The sequence below is a fragment of the Odontomachus brunneus genome, unplaced genomic scaffold, assembly GCF_010583005.1.
Source record: "Odontomachus brunneus isolate Ranch 3 - 2012 unplaced genomic scaffold, Obru_v1 Obru_scaffold_144, whole genome shotgun sequence".
Lineage (NCBI taxonomy): Eukaryota > Metazoa > Arthropoda > Insecta > Hymenoptera > Formicidae > Odontomachus > Odontomachus brunneus.
This window is the reverse complement of record NW_022639594.1, coordinates 115,150-138,702: the sequence shown is the minus strand read 5'-3', so window position 1 is coordinate 138,702 and position 23,553 is coordinate 115,150. Positions and strand designations below refer to the sequence as shown.

Below are 23,553 nucleotides of genomic sequence, written 5' to 3'. Positions count from 1 at the left end.
GTCGTTTATTATTATTTCCTCTGTTTAATTATCTTTTATTGTTATCATTATCGTTACTTTATCGTTTAATTATTATTATTATGCAATGGTAAGAAATTTTTAAAAACCCCACGTTCCTACGTTGCCAGTGTAGGAGCACAGCTCCGAGTGGATTCCTTATTATAATCTGCACTGTGTGTGTGTGTGTGTGTGTGTGTGTGTGTGTGTGTGTGTTGTGTGTTGTGTGTGTATCACTATTTACGCAATTATATTTATAAGCAACGGATGTTTTGGTACAATCAAATCTGTCTTTCTTCTTTTTTTATTGTATACTTCGCGTTCTCCTTCTTTACTTCCCTCTTTTATTTAAAAAACAACATATATATCTCTCTTTCTTTCGCGTATCCCCCTTTTCTCTCCGTCCGCGTAATCAAACATCTTATCACTTGTTAACTATTTATGTTCACCGTCACTCGCCGCTTCTTGGCTTCTTGAAAAAAGTTTGTCCTAACTATCCGCGGACACGCAGCCAGCAACAGTCTATGTTAGCACATCGGCCTATATGTTTTACACCTGTATTCTTCATTTTATCGCAGTTTGGTGTAATCCTGTGTGTGTCTGACTTGTTGTATTTCGTCAATATTATTCTATATTTTCTTTTTTATAATCGCACATTATATATATATATATATATATATATATATATATATATATATATATATATATATATACACATATATATATATGTGTGTGTGCATTTATATATGTATATTTTTTTTCATTTACCTAATTTTTTACGTACCTGTTAATAGTTATCGTTTATCGTATAATGTACGAATATATGTTACATTTCAAACAACACCCCCGCCAGTTCCGTCGGGGGCAAGAATCCGCTCAAAGGGGTCAGTCAGGAGGCGACACACACACTTAGCTTTCATCACGAATGCGCGAAGTGTCGCGTCCTACGAGAATGAATATAAAGGATCACAACGACGTGTATATTTCGTCCGTTTCGAAATTTACACCACTCGATCGTCCCCATCTACTGAGAGCACAGCGAGATCTTCGTCAAAAAGGGACTCTAAACATTTGTCGTTATTTGCCGTCATTATGTGCCGACACTGAGTACATCATGCAACCGATCGATCGTCGCCGTTTCAAGAAAGAAAAAAAAAACTGAAGAGAAACGCAAGCGTGAAATATATCCGATATTACGACACGTGTAAAATCATTTGGAATTCACTGGTCGCCATGTTGTTGTAGTTGTAGAGTTGTCGCTGTTCTTGTTGTCGTCGCATTGTCGTTATTGTTGTCAAAAAATAAAATTCCATAATTATCTGCATCGTCTTTTCTTTTTTCACTCTTCTCCTTCCAATAATTTTGTCATTCCAGTCATAACTAATAAAATGAGTTACAATAACGTCAAGAATGCCATCGTGAGACACTTTGTTTCGCTAACAACAATAATTTTTTGTGTGTAGTACATGGACAATCGACGTAAACTAAGGGCTAACAATCGGGCAGCGTGGTACTGTACTTTCACCTGGAACAAAAGAAGGAATTAAATTTTTACTGAAGAAAAATTTACTTAAAATTTATGCGAAAAGATCGACTTAGACGAGTCCGTAAACAAGTTTACATACGTAGCATTACACACACACACGCACACAAAGATTCGTGAGAGTGTATTATTTCGAAAATGGAAATATATAAATGAGAAAATATAATAATAAGGAAGAAAAAATATTTCTCTTACCAGCTCAGGGGCGGGCACGCGTCGTAGGTGTGTTAGTGGCAGGAACTGCATTATTGGAGCTACCTGTCAGAGTGTTACGTCGTTCTATCTCCAATTCACCCAATTTCTTCCACAATTCGTCTCTCTCCTTTTCCCTCTTCTTCTCTCTGTAATTCACTGTTATTAAGAAGAATGCCAACGGAACCTTGCTTTTTATAACATATATAAGTGTATAGATGTATACAACTGGATTTTACGGATGGATTTTAATGGATTTTTACGAACTTGACTTAAATTTTTATATAACGTTTAACTGTTGAGAAGTGTGGCAATAAAAACTAGGAAATAAAAAGTTCCACTTAACGTTGCAAAATAATAAACTACAAATTGGAAATTTCTGAAATTTAGACTTACTTTTGCCTCTCAGACTTATAGCTGGCAGTAAGTTCATCAAAGAGCTTGCTGTTCATCTCCATAAATGTTTTTAAAACGTTATAAACAAGAGCAACGATCGTCTGATTCCAATGCTCCTTGCTAATTCTGTACAATGCCGGGAACATAATCCCCATTATTATATGATTGTTCTCCTCAATTAGAGACATTATATACTCGTTATTCCAAAAGTACAACGCTCTCTCTGCAACCTAAAACATAAGCAACATAGACAATTAGACATTACTCGTAACATAGAATGAATTCATCAAAATCGACGTGATGCAAAACGCATATTCCATTTATTTCTACTTACCTGAAAGTGTGGTGAAGATACACAACGTGCGATTTGCCTGAATAAAGGTTCCTGTATTTTAACAAATTGGACAGGTTCTATAACGTCCAATATTTCCTCGATTTCACCGAGGAACATCACCTCCTTCTGGCTGCACGTTTTAGGCCAGAATTTAAGGAGGCCTCGTACAACTGGTTCTGTTAAAGTCGCGTCTTTTTCCAAAAATTGCACCACACAATAAGCTAACTGCGCGTGATATATCGATAAACATTTCACTTTATGCAGTGGTAACAGCACCTACAATAAATGACAAAGGTTTTAAACAATCGTTGTGATCGAAAAATTTATAGAAATAATATATCATGGTATAAATATCACGATGAGCACCGACTACGGCGTAGCAAATAATATAATCGTACCTTAACCAAAAATTGCTTGTGCTCTACTTTTAAAGGAAGAGCAAATCCATTAATAATGCTACCCAAAATTTCAAGAAGTTCACCGACTCCGTTGAAATGTTCCGTTTCATACACAAACCTGAAAAAATGAATAATAAATAATCAGATGAAAACACGTTCTGAAAAATTCTTAAATGCAAAGTTATAAAAATGAAATCTAAATACATTTTAAAAATGTGTTAAAAAGTTAAAAAGATAATATTCCTCATGGGATAATTAAGTTAAGAAGATAATATTTATATATCCAAATAAATACCTCAGAAAAATGTTGTTTATTTGTTTACGTATGAAGGCTCTAAGACCCAGGAACTTGCCATAAATACGATGCAAAACGGTTTTCAGGAAGTCCCTTTCCCTCGGATCTTCCGAGTCGAATAGATCTAATAACTGTAACAGACAATAGTATAGAATCATACCTATATTTATTAGTTTATATTGAATATTTTTATACACTGAAAAAATTATATATATTAAAATTATTAAGATTAAAGATAAAATTATTATATTAAGTAAATAACGCAGTAAATAACGCAGTGAATCTCTCTCTTTCTCTTTCTCTACCTGTAACACAAATTTTTGGTCGATAACTTTTTTGCCGATAGCAGGTTGGAAATCTGAAGACTCGAGAAAACGGAGGAAGACTTCGTAAACCAGCTGAAGATGAGGCCAGCTCGCCTCCAGGGTCGGATCGTCCTCTTCTGGATCGAAATCTGGGTTTTCACTAGGTGGCAACGTACGGAATAGATTTGCAGAAACCTATAAGAGAAAAACGTTATATAAAAGATAATTATATATTTTTCATATTTCAACATGTATTTATATACTTATCGTTTATCGATTCCACAAAGTTTTTAATTATATTTATTGTATTAAACATCCACATATATGCACACACACACATATATGTGAGAATTATTAAAGTAACTTACTTCGTAAAATTACTTATTCTCCGAGATAATAACACGTTAAAGTAAGTAAAAGTTTTAATTAATTGTAATGTTAGACTCTTCAGCTATTACTAAAAAAGAGAGTGAGAAATCTGAGCTTTCCAACTTCAGTATTTCTCTCTAATGTAAATTTTATTAATTACGTGCCATTTTAATGGTTTCCGGGTAAACAGGTTCGGTGAGGACACCTCGTCCCGCTGTAATGTACTCCACCAATTCATTGAGCGTACTCCGTTTAATTTCCTTGCCTTTGAGATCAGCCATCGGATCCATGAAATCGAACGCCACGCAACATTGTCGGAGCTTTTTGATAAACAGCTCCTCCTGCTCTGAAGGTGTAACATCTGTAAGCAATAACATGATATTAATACATGTCCGAAAGGATCTTCGCGTCTTACGATAAAGGCGACTTTGAAGTTTATGGAAGAGAGAGAAAGCGACATTTATTTTCATGCCTGACAAAAATTACCGCTTCATTGTAGAATAATAAGAAAAAATAATTATTATAGAATAAAAAATGTTTTCAAACAATATGAAATATAATAGTGTTATTGAAGCGCAAATTTTGAGCTATATAAAGGACAAAACTGTAAAGAGAAAACGGGCGATAAAATCGATGTCGTTCGCTACAATAAATTTAGTAATAAATTTACTAGGGGAAACAAAAAAACAAATATATATATTTAAAAATATAAGATTAATCTCCATATAATTCTGACGAATGACCATAGTTAAAATTCAAGATTACCCTCTTTTTTCCCTATAAAATCCTATAAATTTTGTTTAAAACCTATAATTTAAAAATCCTATAATTTTGTCTGTCAGTCTCAGTTTTCAAAATATTCGGCTGGCCTGTTTAAAATAGGACACTCTGTATGTATGTATTTGTGTGTGTATATATGTGTGTATATCACATATTAAGCGCTCGATTACTATTTCTAACCCTTTATTGATAATATGAGCGAATAAGTGTCCAATAAAGCGTTATCATTTCTTTTGCTTCTAAATGTGTAAGTAAACAATTTAATTGAGCCGATAAAAAGCGAAGCCGTATAAGCCCATTCTAGCAATACTGCATAATAGACCATGATGATATCGCTGTACGAGCAAATTATACGGAGTGTATCTTTCAGCTGCCTATCTTTCAGATTTCCTGATGAATTCTTAGCCAACCTCGCTTGAGAAGACCGCTAAATTCTTCACGATCTTCCAACCTTCAATATTAAATATTCCTAATGTGAAACATGATATCAAGAAAAATCAAGCTGTTACTGAATATAAATCGGATGTAAATTAAATCGCCCCATTAATTTTATGAATTTCAGTTTTCTCGCAGTTTGAATCGGCTTCGATTCTCGATGTTTCGAGTCTACTAATAAGATTAAGTAACTTAAAATCTCAACAACAGTCAATATATGTTGCACCACATTCGTTCACGCGCATATTAATCAGCTTATTAATTAAATCGAGACACGTACGCGGCCCGATTACCATAACAATGTTAACGATCGACGCGTCGCAGTTATATTTCATCGACACGCTGCGTGTCCGTGTCATCCGTCGGGCAACAATCTCTCGAATATCGTCGTGGCGTCCTTAAATTACGGAAGGACGAGACGAGTCGAATATTCAGCAAGCGCGACACGTCCGTTCTGAAAATACGTATTCGAAGTGGAGGGTAAAGGCATATCCGTGACGTCACGTGTACTCGCTCACCCCTCGTTCTAAGTAACCACTGGTGCACGAGCCGATATTTTGACGCTCTGAGTGTTTAAGAGCCTTCGAGCTGGTCGAGATGCAACGGGGAAGGGTGCAAGGATGAAATATAGGACCAGTTGCGTCCACGTGGGCGAGCGAGCGCGCTAACCCGGTTAGTGAAATTTCGTTTTATCCGTCCATATAGCCGAGATACGTATATTTCAACCCTGGGACACCAGGACACCAGGATTATTTTGCAGGACGTTTAAGGCAGACGGAGAGTCGACGAAAAAGTGTACATCTAAGGTCACAAAGACCAAAATAATAACAAGATATGGAGTTAGGTACCAATATTATTAGTGTCCTGGCATTGGTATTTTTAACTTTTCACTGCTCGGTAAAATGAAGAAATAGACTTTTCTTACGAAGAAAGTCCAAATCCATCAACGAATAAACCCGTCAAATTGAAGTCCGCGATCGTTAATTCGAGAATGAGGCTCCGCATGAACTAAAACATCGCGCACCCGAAGAAGAACCTTTTATCTCTGATTTATAAGTGCAAGACGGTCCAAGGCGAGAGGTTCGTTACTCGAGAAAAATTGACATTGAGGAAATTATAGGTGATGGGTGGTAGGTGATGAGTGACTGGATAGATGCGGGACACCCCGTGCAACACAGCCGAAGAGTGGCGTGTGCACACACACATATATACACACGCACACACGCACATCAGCTAATCAGTTTTTGCCGTGCGCTTCGCTTCACCTCGCTTCGGGATAATGGCGCGGTCTCAATGTCCCGCAGTAACTTCGCTCTTCGTAATGGCACACGGCGTGGCCTCAATGACTTTATCGAATTATGCCAAACTCTCTCGCGCTCTCTCACACGCTTGCTCACTCGCTCAAAACCGAGGCCGTCCTACGCGAAATATCTCATTGCGGAGAATGGCTATCCTGGGAAAAAATTGGCAGCAATCTCCGCGTTTATCCATCATGATTTCACCCCGAGCACCACCGAAGGGGGTGAACCGCCCCTCGGTGGCGGACGGGCAGAAGGATGCAAAAGATGACACAGATTATGATTTTTACGCGGCGACGACGACGACGGTACGCCGCATCCTTGAATGGCGACGACACTTCGGAATCGCGCGGGCCGAAATAGCGAGTCGCGTAGGAACGACGAAGCTTGTAACACGTCCAAGATGTATTTAGAATTTTCGCCGACGTCAGATCACGAAATCGAGCTGGTTGTCGCCGTCACATATGACATGCGTGGTGCATTCACAACTGCATAATTGCAGGTCGAGGAGTTGCGTCTCCGCGAGCAATCACAGCGCGACACCCTTTCGTGTCTCTATGCCTTGGGACTCGTTACTCGATTATGCGGAGGAACCACGCAGAAACGCGAAGTCGTCTTCGTGGGATTTCCAGAGGGAATTCCCAAGGAACCTCTTTTCTTTTCTCTCGGTTCCCCTCGTGTGAACCTCGCGACTGCTGTATTCGCCGCTATTTTGATAGCGGCTCGATAAGTCGACTTCCCAATGAGGCTGAACTCTCCACTCTCTGTTCGATCGGTTTCATTACTGTGCCTTGACTACTGCGACTCGCGTACGTATCTTGACCGCCTAATTTAATAATTTTTCACTTCTAATCTTCTAATTTTTTTTTTGTTAAATATTTTATCGTCAGGAGATGGACTATTTCGTGATTCCTTTTCAAGCTAGTCAAATCAGAATCGTACCTCGGGTTATTTCGCCGATAATATTCTGCGGAGCGAGTTCATGTCACGCGAGCAAATGAACGAACGAACGCGAGATCCCTAACGAGGTGAGGGCGTAATTAATTTTTCATCCGGTTTCGGGGCTTTAATCGATGCCAGACACACGATTCCTCCATCGAGCTCCCGCGGCTTCTCTCGTTAGGGGAAGTAAGCGGAGCTACGCCGTCGGTTGAACGGCCTTAACGCGATCTCCCGTTAAATCCGATAAAAAGACGGCGAGAGGGAAAGATTTTTCCGTATCCGTCTCTCCGCGTCGGTCGATACGATTCCCCGATACCGAGTAAGAAAGATGAGGATGAGGGACGAAGAGGCTCAGGGGGAGGAGGTGAAAGGTCGAGGAGGAGGAGGCGCATCGAGAATCGGCCGTCGAGACGCCGCGCGGCATGACGCGTCACGTCGCGTCGCGTCGCGTCGCGAAGTGCTCCAAAAATAGCGTTACGCGCGCGTTTGCCTCGTCGTCGTTCGTTCCCTTGGCGTTACGTGCGCCTGATCATCTAGCATGCACGTATTTATAATTTCATTCATAACGCGACACGTACTTTCATGTGACCGCGCCACGTCGCGTCGCGCCGCCGCACAGCGCAAAGAGATATCTACCTCCTAAATCCGCAGGAGGGTTCCCGATCGAGAGAAGATCGTTTCACCTTGATCTCTCGCGAGACCGGTGATATTCTGCCGTCAGTTACTACCGATATCCTGTGTTAATCTTTTCGTCCTTCTCGCGACTCACGAGATGCGCCCTTCCGCGATTTTTCTCCACGATAAGACATTGTTCTCATTAATTATCGACGGAAGAGTCATTTATCAACGTGGACCGCTCTTCGTCAATCACCGTCGCGACTGACCCGTCACTCGGGCAAGGCGGAAAATCGAAGGTCTGTCTGGTGATGGTGCAAAAGTACGAGCTCATTCGAGGAGAGCCGTCGCGGTGGTCGTCGGAGCGAGCGTCGAGAGTAATTCGGCGGTGAATTATGCGCTCGTCGCGAAATACGAGACAGATTATCGATACCAGGCGGGGAAAAAAAGAGAAAGAGAACAGAGGGTTCTACAGAGTGAAAGCGGAACGTGTTATAAAACAGAGTTGAAAAGAGGGATACTCAGAGCTGGCTGAAAAATCAAGATGAGTAAATGCAAGGAATTTTTTCAAAAATATATAAAAATAAAATACAACGAATATCGAGAAAATGTACAGGACATAAAAAAGAAAAATTAATATAAAATAAAGCAGAAGTAAGTGAAAAAGAGAGAAAGAGAAAGAAAGATCGAAGGGGTAAGAGGGTTAAAAGAGGACGGACGGAAGGGGAGGAAACAAAATAGGGATAGAGCGAGAGGGTCGAGGTAGCGAGAGGGGAAAGGCAAACGAGAAGGGGTAGGAGCGCAAGAGAAGCGGGAGAACGGGAGGGGCGCAAGAGGGGGCGGTGGAGGAGGGTGAAGGAGTAGAAGAGCGCGTTCCGGGCAGGTGGTCGCCGGCATTCCGGATCAATACTTCCACCGCTTCTCTTCTGGGGGTACGTCAGGTAGCCTCTTCGCCCCCTTTTCCACGACCCTTATCCCTCTTGCTCTTGCGCTAACTTTCCCCGCCGTCTTCGTACTTTCGTGCCCTCTCTCCCCCCTTTTCCCTCTCGCTGCCACCCCCCCATTGTCATCCATCGCCCAGTGTCGTCCGTGTCGTTCGCATTCGAAATCTCTTTCCTCTTCCTTCTTCTTCGTCTGACCGTCTTACGTTTCCTCCCGACCTTCCTCGCGCATTTTCCGACTCCTCGCCCTTCACCCCAACACTTTTCTCATGATTCTTTGCGGATTTTCCCGATATTTTCTCTTCGCCCACTATTTCACGATTCGTCGTGTTATTCTTCCGCCCTTCGTTCTCTCCGTCGCTTCTCCCCTCTCGCGCTCTCTGACCTCTCTCCGTATTTTACGGGTACGAGCAAGAGCAGAGAATGTATGTCGAATCTAGACGTTACCCGATACGATACGCAGTGCCTCTCAATATGTTACCGGTGTTGCTCCTACGCGAAGAAACGGTATTCTTCTTCTTTAGCGAGCCCCGAGGTCAGACAGCGAGACCGATGAAGTTTCGACACAAACATTCTCGATCGGAGTGTCAATCGCCGGAGTAAAAACGCGCAAATTGCCGAATCGGATCGAATCGTTCACGAATGTCTCATCGGCCGCGGCAACCCCGTACAAACGACCGCTGCACACGAATAAAAACAACTCTGTCAATGTAATTGAATTTTCTGTTATTTGGGGACCACCTAAAAAACTCGGATGTAGAAACAGGAAGATACCTGAAGAAGAGATTCCTACTCAACCAATTGTGTTCTGAGTTATCTCAACCGAGTTTTAACTCTAGAACTCTAAACATTAGATAAAATTTACCTAGACAAACTTTTCAAACGTTACCGTTCTTAAAAACATATAATTGATTTTTTTATTATAGTTTCTTTCAACTTCATTGAATCGCGAAAATATTAGTAAATTTGTATTTTTCGATATTTTCTACACCAATTAAAAAAAAAACATTGAATTTTGATAATTTTAGCAGAAATTATGGGCAAATAAAGATATGCTAGGTAAAATTTACGGGCAGTAAATTTATGGATTTACGTGACTTTTAATATTTCGAGTTGCAGGGTTAATGCAGCTGAATGTTCAAACGAATGCTTCCGGTCGCAGTAACAGAGATATTGTTTCTCGTCAGCGAATTTTTCGTCTGGTCCCCATTCAGTAACACGAACTGAAATTTTTTTTCTGTGCAACAGCCGTAGGAATGGAGTGCCGGTGTAACACGGCGTTATAATCGAAAATCCGCTCCGCATAACAGTCGATTAATTCATGCACGACCGACAGCAGTTTTTGTTGTGTTATACGGGCGATCATGTGGTACGAGAGCAACTTAACGATCGGTGCGAAAACGATGTCGGCAACGGCGTTTCGCCCACTCGCGCTTCGCTCCGCTGAAAAGTACACTATCGTCATCCTTGTTCTCCTGTTTTGATCTTGACAGTGACCGTGGACATCGGCGACGCCGTCAATTAGGCAAAAAGTATGCACTCGCAAGCGAGCGACTCCGTGATGCAGGCTATTACGGTAAATATCGCGGTGCAGTTCGTCATTCTGTGTCAAAAAGCTTTTCTTTAGTGTAACTGAATCTTCTATTACTCGGGGACCAGATAAAAAACTCGGTTGTATGAACAGAAAAATTTCTGCAGAAGATTCCCGCTCAGCGCCAATCGCTTTCTCAGCTATCTCAACTGAGCTTCAATACAATGTTCAGATGAACGTTTTCGATTACGGTAACAGAGATATTATCTCCCGTTAGCAAGTTTTTTTCATTCCCATTCAGTTGCGCGGACTTTTTTCGCAAAATTTTTTACTACGTCGAATCTATTAGCGATAGGTTCGCTGTTATACAGGAAATTTATAAATATAGACTTGGATAAAAATTTATAGATTATAGACTCGATGGAAATTCGTCGTTGAAAGATTTCTATTAAGCGCACCTCCCATCAAGAGGATTTTCGAAAATGGCAAAGTGTTTTCATCTGTCGAATTATCACTATGAAGACGCTATTAATTTGAAGTGCCTAAGTAAGGTAAAAATGATCGAAATATTTTCGACACATCCGAGTGTCAAATTTTTCACAATATATTTCGCTCGAATAAATTGAATATTCGAATATCGAGAGCTCGCGGTTGGAATTAAAACAGCTCGACGATTAAAATATAAAAATGTGTGAGACAGGTTGAACGCAATGTAAAAAATCTGATAAATACTGCAAATATCGCGCAGGATCACGGTCCGCAGTGCGAACGCACTGGTTTCCATTTATTTACGAAATGAAAGTAATAAAATCCTGCTTATACGCGCGATTACCAGACCACTCGAATCACTCGGCCAGCCATTTCGACAAATTCGATTCGCCCAAATTATCCGAAAATGCAGATCTCCAAATTAAATTACAACGACAACGAAATATACAAACTTAATTAATTAATAATTCAAAATTTATTTCGCAACACTGTCGTCGGGCTCGATGTATGCGATAATCGGATTACTAACGAGATGAAAAAGGGGCGGGAAAAGCGAGAAAGAGAAAGGGAGAAGGGATGAGAAGGAAGAGAGCACGAGAGCTATAATTTACGCTGGATAGCTTTTAATGAAGTAGCTCGAAAAATTCATCTTCGTAATCCGTCAATTTATCTCCCGCGGCGAATTATTGGTTGTTACGGGTAAATTACGAGTTCCTTAGTCACATCAGTTAGTCATATTCTCCCGCTTCTGTTCTCTCGGCGCGCTCGCCTCCTCCTTAATATGGACCGGGATGGAAAGAACGCCGACGTGACATACGCGCGAGAAGCGTCTGGACAAAGAGCACTATTAATGCTCCCACTTGCGCATGACGCATAATTAAACTGTGTGTTTACGTGTGACGTAATGACTCGAGAGCACGCGCGCGGTTATATTTTTCAAGGAGGAAAATCTGCGAGTTTTCCCTAACTCGGTAACAAATGCGCGAATTTTCACTTTTTATCGCGCTTTTTATTTTCCCGTTATTGCCGTCTCGCCTTTCCTCCTGCATAAAGAGACACGGATGTTGTCCTTATCGTTACGTTTCATCCGCACGACAATCAACGTGCGCGCACGTGAAGATTACACGTATATGTCGATCTTATTTTCGATCTGTTATAAATATAGTTCACATAATAATTGAATTTACTGCGTTGGACACGGGATGGGCGGTGCCTGATGTAAATGAGAAGCCGAGTTCATCCTAATGGGACTTCGATCCGCGACGGAGTTTATCTTGCGGAAAATTTAATTTAAAAGTTGAATTTTTTTCCCGAGAGCAACGCCGATAACTTGAAAGTCGGGGACTGCGGAGTGTTACGGTGTGCTCGAATATACTTTATACTTTTCACCGGGGAAGAATACGTCTATACATATACACATCTAAATTCTCTGATCAATTGACCTGTTTATTCATTGGTATCTCCTTATTCGTCGTGCAGACCTATAGAAAGTCTCCCGACTCTTTGCTCTCCGTTCTCCTTTCAAGATTCAAATTCAGAATATCTCGCGAGGAAATGAGGTCTTCAATTATTCAAGGAAAGATAACGTGCGGTGCTCCTCAATAATAATATTCGCGCACTCACGGTCTTCGACACTCGAGTATCTCTGATTTTTTTGCTCAAGTGTTTGAATATTTAGAGAGGGCGTGTCGCCGCTTAAATGATCGATGGTGCAACCGCAAAATCCGGTTTTCGCTTGATTTCGCCGGAAAAACGGAAGAAATTGGCGATGGAGAAATCATAAGGCTTCCTCATAAACGCGAGGCCGTTCTTTAAGGTACAATCGGTGTATTCATAGCTAATGATTCGGTTAAGCAATTAGTATTGCAATCAATAAAATTTCGCTGCAAAAATCAGTTGACAACAACGACTGCTTATTCATTACCGATGCAGTTTGCAAATACAGACAGTATCATTGCATCCAGATCACATGGAAACCGGTAATTCCATTACCACAAAGGCAAAAGTTATATTTGACATAACGAATGTAAGACGCAGATTTTGCAGTAAAATCTTATTTTCACTGATTAAAATCAGTAAGACATAAAGATAAAAATAAAACGATAAAAAAAGATAAAGATAAAACAGTAAAGTGGGAGAGTCTCCATTGAAAATCAGTGAGTATTCACTGATTATCGGTGAAATGCTCTTTGTGCTGATTAAATCAGAATTTCTGCTGATTCGGTTTAAGAGAGCGTCGTCATTGGTACAATATCCGTAACCGAATCGACTGTGTACTGCACAACACGGTGGTGTCGCGTATTTTCGAAATATCACGGATCGCGACTCATCGTTATCCGTGGAAATTCGTTTTCCAAGTGTTGGTGGTCGAAGCGTTGCGCCGCGCTGCGTCTCGCGCTCCTTCACTCAATTTGCATCGTATTCAAGCGCGTCATCGGGCCACGATAAAGTAAAACGCGAGTGGAAATGTCATCCGAGGTATCGGGCGCCAAAAGGGGTACATTAAAGAGGATGTGCCGCGCGCCAAAATCGTAAAACTTTTACGAGTGCCAGGCGAGAGGAGAGAGAGAGAGAGAGAGAGAGAGAGAGAGAGAGAGAGAGAGATCGTATGATGATGCCGTTTTTCTAGGAGGATCAAACCTTCCGCCCTCGCCCTCGTTCTCAACGATCACCATCCACCTCGGTATCTGGAGCTCGTCCTGAGTCTCCCTCGTTTACTCGCGCAACGATTTCGGCGAGTAATCGGAAAGAAAACGTCGAAGTGAACGACTTTGCGGAAAAGTTTGTACATGGAAATAAATTTCGCAATTGAAATATACGCACGAAAGCACTAGTTGCGAGTATGAGGAAGGAAGAGGGCCAATATATCCTCACAGTGTGAGATCGGCGTTAAGATCTCGCGAGTATACACGTTAAACTATGTAGTTACAAACTCCGCGAGATGAATCGCGGGTGAAGTTCCATGAGAAGTAAATAATGTACGTGTAAACTTTTCCCACCATCTTTCGCGCATTGGGAGGGGTGATAGTTGCGAATATTCCGTAGGGATTTTTATTACAGCGGCGCCGCCGTTATTCAAACTAATGAGACCGGCAGACTGGCATTAAAAGATATCCAGTCGTTCGTAATTTTATTCGTAAAAATTATTAACGCCTCGATATTGAGTGGATATAACTTTGCTTTCTGTTTTATTTAACAAACCCAATGCACCAACTTTTAACAGCTCGCAGAAAAACTCAGAAAATCTGCTTTTCGCAGACCATTCAAGCTCTTCTTTTTTCCAAAACCCCTCGGAGCGGTCTAGTGTATCCTCCACTTCATCCATGCAAACATTCACGCGAAATACTCCACGCTTCAATGGGGAGAGATATTCCACGGGGAGATGCCGTGTCCAGATTGATAGGACATTCGAACAGTGAACTATTCGCACGGTGGGACGTTCGGAGGATGACGGCGATTCGGACAATGGCGGTACCGCTGTATTATACAGGTAAACAATAGTCATTGGATACGCGGTGTGTTGCTCGTTTGCCAGACGGAACGGTGATCGCGTTACCTTCAAGCTTGACAATCTTTTCCTGTTGTTGCTGTGAACGATTCCGAAAGTCTTCCGCGCTTGCTGACGCAAGAGTATTCTTTCGAGTGGTGATCTCAAATATAGTCCCGCTTGTTCTCGCCGCAAATCGCAACAACAAGACTAATTAACAGATTTCCTACTTCTTAGGAATCTCTCCTAATAGCCCACCCACATACACTGAACTTCCCGTTCAGGCCGTCTGACTCCAAAACAAAACATAATTATGATTCCAAAACGAAACACAGTCATTTTAGAATGACACAGATTATTCGACAAATAAAATTTGGTTCATAATATGACAATGTGAGTCATAAATCACGTAAAATTCGTTCGGCACGGAACGCGTTAAAAAATTTATTCATCAGGTATGTAATTTCAGTGGCGGAACCAAAAGAGCTACTCATAGATTCAGTATTTATCGGACAAAATTGCGTTTTTATATATTTATCTCACTATCTAAATAATAAATATCAATTTGGAACTAATTTCATGATATTACATTTCCATGTTTTACTCAGTACAATGCTACTCGAAGCATAAAATACCCGTTTTCTGACCTACAATCGACCATTAACGACGAAAACAGTGTAGTGAGTACAATTCTTTCTTCCATGCCGCGTTTCTTAATATGTAACACTTATAACGGTAAGTTTTCTTATCTGGATGGTATCATCTTTGATAAAATTACATTGGAGTAATGGTTATCTGTATTGTTTCTATCGTAAGGATGTGCAAGATCGCGATATTCAATATTAAATTTCTCACGTACAACGCAGATAAGTCGCATGAAACTTTAACTACAAATTTGTTGCGATAAATGTTATGCAAAATTTTTGCATGATTTTAAGCATTTTGCAAATTTTAGGTGAGTAATTTTCTTAAACAACAATTAGTGAGTCAACTGATAGCGACGAAATCGGCCCGCAAAGAGAGTATCCTCTCCACGTGCGAGAGGAGAGAACGAAACAATACCGCAAACGACGCTGCCGCTACACGCTTCGTTACGTTACGGAAAGTAAAATTCCGTCCGACTCGGTGAACGATCCTCGTGAATAATGTATCGAGAAAGAAGGCTTGTTCCTCGAACGATCCCGGCCAAGTCTCTTTAAATTAACCGCTCGTTTTCCCTCTCTCTCTCTCTTTCTCTGCTCGAACGTTTCACGTCTGGATTTACATCCGGCCGGCATTATCGGTCCTATGTGTGCGATCGCTGCGATTTAGCATGTAATTAGAAAGATGTTCTTTTTTCTTTCATCTCGGGTCATCGTAAATGGATGGAAGTGCGAACCGATAGGTTAACGGGTAGAGAAAATACGCGTTAGGCGAGCCCCGTGAGTAAACGCAGCTGTTTTCACACGTGAGAAGAATTATGCTTCCCAAAATCTGTTACGATCGGAGCGATATATTGGTATTTGCGGTATTTGCGGTAGCTATTTTAAACGTCCACCTGCATTTCATTAACAATATCGATTATTCCATTGCCGTTTGTTCGAGGAAGAAAAATTTGCCTTATTTATAGAATAAGCCAATAGATAGATAAGCAGACAGATGAAAATGACATAGAAAAAGAAAAAGCAAATAATGCGCTCGAGGTGGAGAATGTTAGCTAGAAGGAGAAGGGAAGAGAAGTTTATCGCGTATCGAGAATTCCCTAGAGAGAAAATAAAGTACACATAGCAGAAGAAAATATTAAAAAAAAATATATAAGAATAAAAATGTATTGCACGGAATAGTTAGAACGAAATCGACTGAAATATCGTGAATGCGAGCGCAATGAAAGAAAACACAGTGGAGTTACGCGTGCCAAGTGAGAAGGAAAATAAATAAATTTGAAAAAGCAGAGGAAGCGAATAAGCTAAATTATTAGCCACAGTATATTCGCTTCTTGATCTCCGGAAGATTTACGTTAGCACGTTTCCCACATAGAGTTCTCTCGAGAAAAATGTCGATACTTCCTCTCCTTTCTCAGATCGCGCGCTGCTCGCAGATTCGCACAATTCAACCTCGAATCGTCGATTGCGACCGAGTCGCTGCTTTTAACTGAATTGTATCTTCGTTTTTCGACTGTCGGACAAAGCGTCGTTGGGTCTTGGCTTTCAAGTCAGTGCCTCAAGCGAAAAGAAAAAGAAAGAAATAACAGCAGAGAGAAAGAGAGTGAGGGACAGACTGTTGGCGTTTTACCGGGAAAGGTGAACGACACTGCCTGCTGCGAGGTGGAGACTTGTATTTCGTACAACCACCGGTTTGACGTTGAAAGACCGGCGCCGCAGATTTGTGGGTCAACCGGTAGACAAGAAGAGAGGAGGAAGGACGTTTGTTTCTGTTGTAGTCGCGACCATGTACGAAAAATTTAAATCCCACACCACAGTGGGCACTGAAGTAGGGGAAATTTTCCAGTGTCGTTCACCTTGTTTTCGAAAATAAGGAATCATTATCCTTGAAAAACGCAGAGAGAGAGAGGGAGAGAAATAACCGCGAAAAATTGTCCATCTGACCGCGGAATATCGAATATATTTAAATGCTTGATCGCGACTATATATTTAGAGGATTTAAATATGCATATAATATATCGTGTGATCGTTCAAACATGGAAAATATTCAAATGTACACGAGTATTGCAGCGGCCGCTCTTTCTCACCTGCCATTTTTTCAATGACGACAGGGACTGTCGCGATGCGAGCAGGGTATAAGTGGAAATGGCAAAAACGCCGAAATTCTCGAGTCCTCCGACTCCGACCGCTTCTCTTTCTCGCGCCAACATACCTCGCAGTTGCGTGGAAGAATGCTCGCCGTCGGCCGACAGTGAAGATCTCGCCTGTTCTTATCTCGTACGCGAGTGTCGTTCGCACGTTGCCGATCACGCCGGTCAATCCCGCGTTCTCGCGCGCGCCGAATTGAGGTGGCCATAGCTCTTTTTCGAACCCTATCGACCCGCCATGTTGACTTTTAGTTCGCCCTGGCGCGACTTCCTTCAGATGGCGGTGTTGCGAGCGCGTGAAAGTCCTCGTGAGAGGGGAGGTTCCGGTTAACGAGCTAGCCGAGCACAATCATCCTTCCGGCGGAGGATAAGAGCACGTCAAATCGCGGAGGAGGAAACCGCGAGTTGCCGTGAGCTGGCACTCTCGAGACGCACTTCGCGCAGTGAATATGGACTCTTCCAAGTCCGGTGAGTATCACGTTCGTACTTGTCGCTGCACCTTGCCGAAATGCACCGTACGAAACCATGTGTAACGGCCATAGACATAATATATCTAGATCGAGCCGTTTGCCTTTATTTGAGATGATGCGTTCTCTTTCATTCGCGCATGCACACTAGGATTCATAAATGCCTTTATACTTCCGATATCTAGAGAATTGGACTTTTTCGATTTGGCGCATCGTTTCTCAGTAAGCGCGAATCGTGATTGTTAGTTACTGAAAGAACCGACAACTAACTAACAATCACGATTTAGGCTTACTGAGAAACGATGCGCCAGATCGAAAAAAATCCAATTCTCTAGATACCGGAAGTGTAAAGGCATTAATGAATCCCAGACGGAAAAGAAGATTCGGTTGAATTAATCAAATATCTGGTTGAATATGAACGATCCAGAAATTTCGATTGAAGTAACTCGAATTCTGTTCAAGTCAACCAAAAATCTTGTTAACTTAAACAGAATTCGGGTTACTTCAATCGGAATTTCTGGATCGTTCATATTCGACCAGATATTCGGTTAATTCAACCAAACCTTTTTTTCCGTGTAGTATATGCTCACATACGTGCAAATGAGAGAGAACGCACCATCTCAAATAAAGGCAAACACTCGGTCTAGATATGTTATGTCTATGGTAACGGCAGTGCGTGTATGTGCGTTAGTTTACACTGTTATGCGCGCGCGCGTACGTATGTGTGTTAACATTTGTCAATATATCCGAAATATTAAACGTACATCAAGTAGAGTAACAATGGCTACGTTCAGTAGAGAAAACAGCTTTGCAATTGTTGCAAAATTTATAAATCTGGTATATGCTCGTGGATTCAACCGAGATTAAGAGTATACGTCAGTCGGATTCACGAATTTTACCGTTGCAAAGCAGACGATAACAGCGCGAATCGATGCGTCATCCGATTATCCGCAAAAATGTGATTCATTTTCGTCAATTCGCAGTTAGCAGATATCAACAAATATAAAGTGCGAGCTCCAATCGCGCGCATTATTTCCTTCAGCTTCTTCTCCGTTTTATGCTCGAGTACAAATAATTGATTTCGATTTTGCATACGTAAAAGGATTTTAGCGTAACACGGCGTAACACGGGAGGAAAAATCCCGAGTCGTAATTACGTCGACAAATTATTCGTCGCGAGTTTCAGAACGGTAGACTTGTAACGAGATTGACAAGATCACACACCGTGACGCAATGTAGAGGCGTATACACGCGATAAGCGCGATAATGCATATGCATTTTTATATGCGCTTCGTTAAACTAACATTAAACTGACTACATGTGTTTATTATTCCGCAGATCCGTTCACATATATTAAAATTAATTCCATGGAGAAAATAATTAATGAGTGTGAACAAAGCAAGCAAGCAGTCGAAAAGCAGCGAAATGAAAAGAAACTTAACGAGAAAACTGACGAGAAAACTGACGAGAAAACTGACAAAGAAACTAACAAGAAAACTGGTAAATGTATCAACGTATTTAATTAATACATTAGTAATATTTAAACAATAATCATCTAAATGCACACTACGTTGACATATTTTTCTATCATGTAACAATTAGACAAATATAAGTGAAATAAAGAGCACTGCAATCTCGTTCCACGAGAAAGTAAGTTTTTAGAATTTTATCAAATATTAAGGTACACGAGGATTTATTAATTATTTATCAATTATTATTTATTGGTTTTTTTTTATACGTATACTTAATATTTGATAATATGCGTACAATAGTGCCGACTACTGGACATTTTCTTTTACACTCAGCAAACTCTTTGCGATTGAGCAATTGGTCCTTGAAAAAAACGAATCGAACTTACGCTCGTTTCTACGAAACGTCAATTGAACCTTAATTTGAGTTTAAATTTAGACAGAGACTTAAAGTCAAGTTAAGATTTACTCGACGTTGGTACAGAAACGTGTGTTAATAGATCTCGAAGTAACGACAGACAAATGAAAATGAGGTAAATTTCATTCCAATCTACTGCACAAGAAAGTACTTTTCAATTTATTAAAACACAAATGTCGCATTACCGTCATCACTGCGAATATACTGCCCATTTTGGTTGAACATCTCTTTTGCCTCTAATTTTTTGTTTTGTTTTTAATGAGACTTCCATAGTTGCTGCGCGACCATGGAAAATTATGTGCGTGGATACGATTTTCGTATGCGTCGCATCTATCATGTTAGTACGTGCGGCGTGGTTGTTTTCCGTATATTTTCCTTCTGGTTGCTTTACATCGACCCCGCTTTCTTCCTCTAAACATCAAGATTCATCATTCAACATGGGCCCTTCTTAAGAAGATTCCTTGTTGGGTATGCAACAGGTTTTAATGAGTAATGGGACATTACGTCTGAAGATCATCCTCTCATCGCGTTTGCGCGTCTGAACCCGACGCGTTATTACGTCACATTTGCTTCTTTACATATGCGCGGCGGCGTTTCTGGCTTCGCATATCACAAAACAATTTATACGCGACGTCACAGCTTCGATGGCTTCTCCAAGTGTCACTGTCAACGCGGGAGACGCTGTGCTTATGATGAATCGCCTGTGTGCACACGTACACACGTACATACGAACATGCGTTCAGAGTGTGTGTATGTGTGTACGCGCGCGGTAACATCGATGCAAGCAATTGAGTTGAACAAAGCTGAAGAAAGCTAGTGAAAAATATGGAATACATTCCATCCACGCATAGTTCTCGAGAGAGACGTGATCGTGAATGCGAATGTGATATGTGTATGCGCGCGTGTATTCCGCCTGTTCGTCTTACCAAAGAAAAAGCGATTCTTCACGATTGTTTACTGTAGTTCAAACGTTATCGCCGATAGCCAGATTTTCCTCTAAGTCCTTGTCCACAATCTTGCTTTAAGACGTAAACCGTAAGAAATTGATCAACTACAGCCGATTCTTCTTCTAAAAATCGACCATGATTGGTCAATTTCTTACGATTTAAGTCTTAAAGCAAAGTTGTGGACAAGGACTAACGCGCGTATTAGTATTCACGGTCGCTGTGATATCTCGTCGTCTCGAAAGATCAATGATCCAAAAAAATTCGTTCTTTTTAGCTACACACAATGAAAATGTACAATCAAATGATTAAATATAGCAATACTTTTCCTCTATAAGCTTCTCAACGTGCCCAATAAGTCCCGTACCTAATAATTTTTTTTTTTAATAATTCTTAACTGATACAATTTCTTCCTTCCGGATACAGGAATGGGTTGCAAAACTCGTCGAGGAGAAGTGTTGCGACCTTGACAATCGAGAATAACGTAATTTATCGAAAGTATGAGAACGCGTGCGATTTTTATTAATATTAAAAATTATTTAAAGTTTGAGGTTCGCAAATTCGAATTTTACAGGGATTGAGAGTCCCGCACTCACACGTATTCAAGAGCTCGTGCTATCAGTACAGTGAACTGTTGTTGCATCAAATGTCACTGCACGTCGAAATAGCTACGTTTGACGTCATTTCTGTTAAAAAGAACTCTTTGGCGCACGCTTCTTGTGCTAGACAGCGACAGACAGTCTGGCTAAAAAGAACGAGCCTGGCGTTATCAGTGTCTGCTGTCGGTAGGACAATGTCGATGCTCGGTATCGCAATTAATTCGCATAACATTATCACATAGACAAAATTCTGAAGCCGTTGGTATAATGAGCGTTCTATTGACCGACAGACGCACGCACGAGTGTCGATCGACGCGGTTGCGGCGCGAGACGCGCGCTACTTTCGCATTCAACGTCATTTTTCCTCGTGAAGCCTACGCAATCGAACTATCTAAAGAAACAGTTATCTCACGTCTTCCTCGCTCATACTTCCGCGAAGCTCCTCTCGTCGATCTGTCGCCCGATTTGCCGCGAATGATCACTGCGGCTGTCGCATTGAAAGCTTGCTAAGCTCGCGATGTGAGGATAATTACGGCAAAAGCGATCGATCGGTCTTTCTTTTACGGAGAATCTCTTGTAAGATCTATACGACTTGTACGACACACGACACATAAAATATCAGATGATCACAGAAACGGTTCATTCCATGAAATCCCCAAGGGAAGAACGCGTGACGATGATCTCTCGCTCAAGACGCACGCATTTGACGCAATTACCGTGATCAATCGCTTTTACCGTGACGGATTCGACGCGGCTTCGTCAGTCGCTCGCACTTGCGCGTTCCCGAGTATCCCGTTTCGCTTACGGACAGTCCATTAACCGTGTATACACTTCGCAGATTCCAACGAAGACGTCGGAAGCAACTGGATGGAGACGTCGATGAAGCAGATCGTTCAAAGAGAGATCGTTCAACGAGTGGCTAGCCTTACCGGTCAGAGCGTTGACGAAATAGAGGTTACCGATGTTCTACGTGATCATTAGCGAAACCTCTACATCCACGTGTTTATCGCTCACAGAGTGCTCCTTCCAAGTTCGAATCATTCAGCAGTCCCACATGCAGGTGCAAGGACGGGATGACATCGTCTACAACTTCCTCATCGATGGTGACGGTCGCGCCTACGTCGGTAGGGATTGGGACAACGTCGGCGGATACACATCGGCTACGACGTCAGCTGTATCGGCGTTTCCTTCATCGGCGCATTCGACAAGATTCTGCCGTCGGTAGCGCAGTTGACCGCGCTGTGGACCTTGATTGAGAACGGCGTCGAGGCCGGCAAGCTTTCGCCCGATTACAAATTATTAACAGACATTAGGAATGACAACAGCACAACTTCGAACCCCGAAAATAGACTGTACCGCGTTATCAAGTTGTTACCACATTGGTCGCCCTATCCTTAACAGTGCGGACACATTGGTACACGAGGAGTCGCGAGATGTGAGAGCGCGCGCGCGATGACGTTTTGCATCGCGTTCGGATTCCGATAATTTTCAGATATCGATTTACACTTAACTAAACTGCACCTCTCGTTTTCTCCTGCTCAGAATACCGTTGGAATTATGAGGTTATCTTCGCATTATCTCGCCGGCACTTGACGCGATACCACACGAGAGAGTCACGTTGCGCCTTGATAAAACGTTTCTCGCGATGTCGCGCCTCTCTCGATCGCGCAACATTAATTAAACTGTTATGTCGATGGCAATCGCATGGTGCGCGAGTAAAAAGGTGCCACATGTTAATGAGAATGCTCTGCGTATACAATTATTGCGCGAGGGTGCAAAAATGTGTGTCCTTCTATGAGATTTCCGCAATTACCACAACGCGTTTCTCAATAGCGATCCATCAATCAATAACGCGTACGGTAACGTGTCGCTCGCTATTGCCAGAAACAAATAGCTCGTATGTTTATCGGCGAGCGCAGCTTCCACATGTACGCGGCACAGTTGCTTAAGTAAGGAATGACAGACTCGCTGCCAATTATTCGATGGCTTCAAGGATACTACGTTTGAGCTGTGCCTGCACTCGCGAAGAAGCACAATGGAAATGCTTTCTGAGTGGAACGAATGATAATTCTTTATCAGCAGAGGGGTGGTACCACCCTTCGTATACGGTGTGCTCTTACGTGATATTTTATGGTACACTGAAAAGAAATACTTGAAAATTTATTTATGGAATGTAAAGTTTGTTTCTGCGAAACAAAGTTTATTTCTGTAAAATAAAGTTTACTTCTGTAAATAGACTTTGTGTTGTAGCATGAATAAATTTTCAAGTATTTATCTCTCAGTGTAGTAGGATCGCGAGAACTCATTTGTAAACATTAAATCGCTATTCGCAGAATGAAGAGACGATGAGTGAAGATTACGAGTGGCTTACTCGAAACATTCACATCAAAGCAGTAACCGATGAATGGTCTCGGAGTGATTTCGCACAAGCATGCGTAATGGCATGAAATTTTGGCACCCTTCGCTCTCGGTGCGTCATATAAGCTCTCTCTCTCTCTCTCTCTCTCTCTCTCTCTCTCTCT

General features: G+C 41.6%; 2 protein-coding genes across 4 annotated transcripts in view; one reads left to right on the top strand and one right to left on the bottom strand.

The window, feature by feature from the left end:
• Positions 1 to 653: 653 nt before the first annotated feature.
• LOC116850384 (serine/threonine-protein phosphatase 2A 56 kDa regulatory subunit epsilon isoform) overlaps positions 654 to 23,553 on the bottom strand; it is a 25,888-nt gene continuing 2,988 nt past the window's right edge. The window contains exons 2-9 of the mRNA XM_032828603.1: positions 3,994 to 4,190; positions 3,461 to 3,655; positions 3,156 to 3,286; positions 2,861 to 2,978; positions 2,463 to 2,738; positions 2,129 to 2,358; positions 1,736 to 1,881; positions 654 to 1,522 (exon numbers count right to left, since the gene is read on the bottom strand). Of these exons, the coding sequence (XP_032684494.1) occupies positions 1,740 to 1,881; positions 2,129 to 2,358; positions 2,463 to 2,738; positions 2,861 to 2,978; positions 3,156 to 3,286; positions 3,461 to 3,655; positions 3,994 to 4,190 (1,289 nt within the window). The 3' untranslated portion in view covers positions 654 to 1,522; positions 1,736 to 1,739. The remainder of the gene's footprint in view (positions 1,523 to 1,735; positions 1,882 to 2,128; positions 2,359 to 2,462; positions 2,739 to 2,860; positions 2,979 to 3,155; positions 3,287 to 3,460; positions 3,656 to 3,993; positions 4,191 to 23,553) is intronic.
• LOC116850387 lies at positions 13,112 to 22,174 on the top strand. Of its 3 annotated transcripts, XM_032828611.1 has the most exons (4): positions 13,112 to 14,350; positions 17,413 to 17,603; positions 18,940 to 19,101; positions 19,752 to 19,953. In XM_032828611.1, exons 2-4 carry the CDS (start codon positions 17,585 to 17,587, stop codon positions 19,901 to 19,903), a joined length of 333 nt encoding a protein of 110 aa, XP_032684502.1. In that variant the 5' UTR covers positions 13,112 to 14,350; positions 17,413 to 17,584; the 3' UTR covers positions 19,904 to 19,953. The 3 variants fall into 3 exon arrangements, with proteins under 3 accessions (XP_032684502.1, XP_032684501.1, XP_032684503.1); XM_032828610.1 differs by having other exon boundaries at positions 13,112 to 17,603; XM_032828612.1 differs by lacking the exon at positions 19,752 to 19,953 and adding an exon at positions 21,870 to 22,174 and having other exon boundaries at positions 13,456 to 17,603.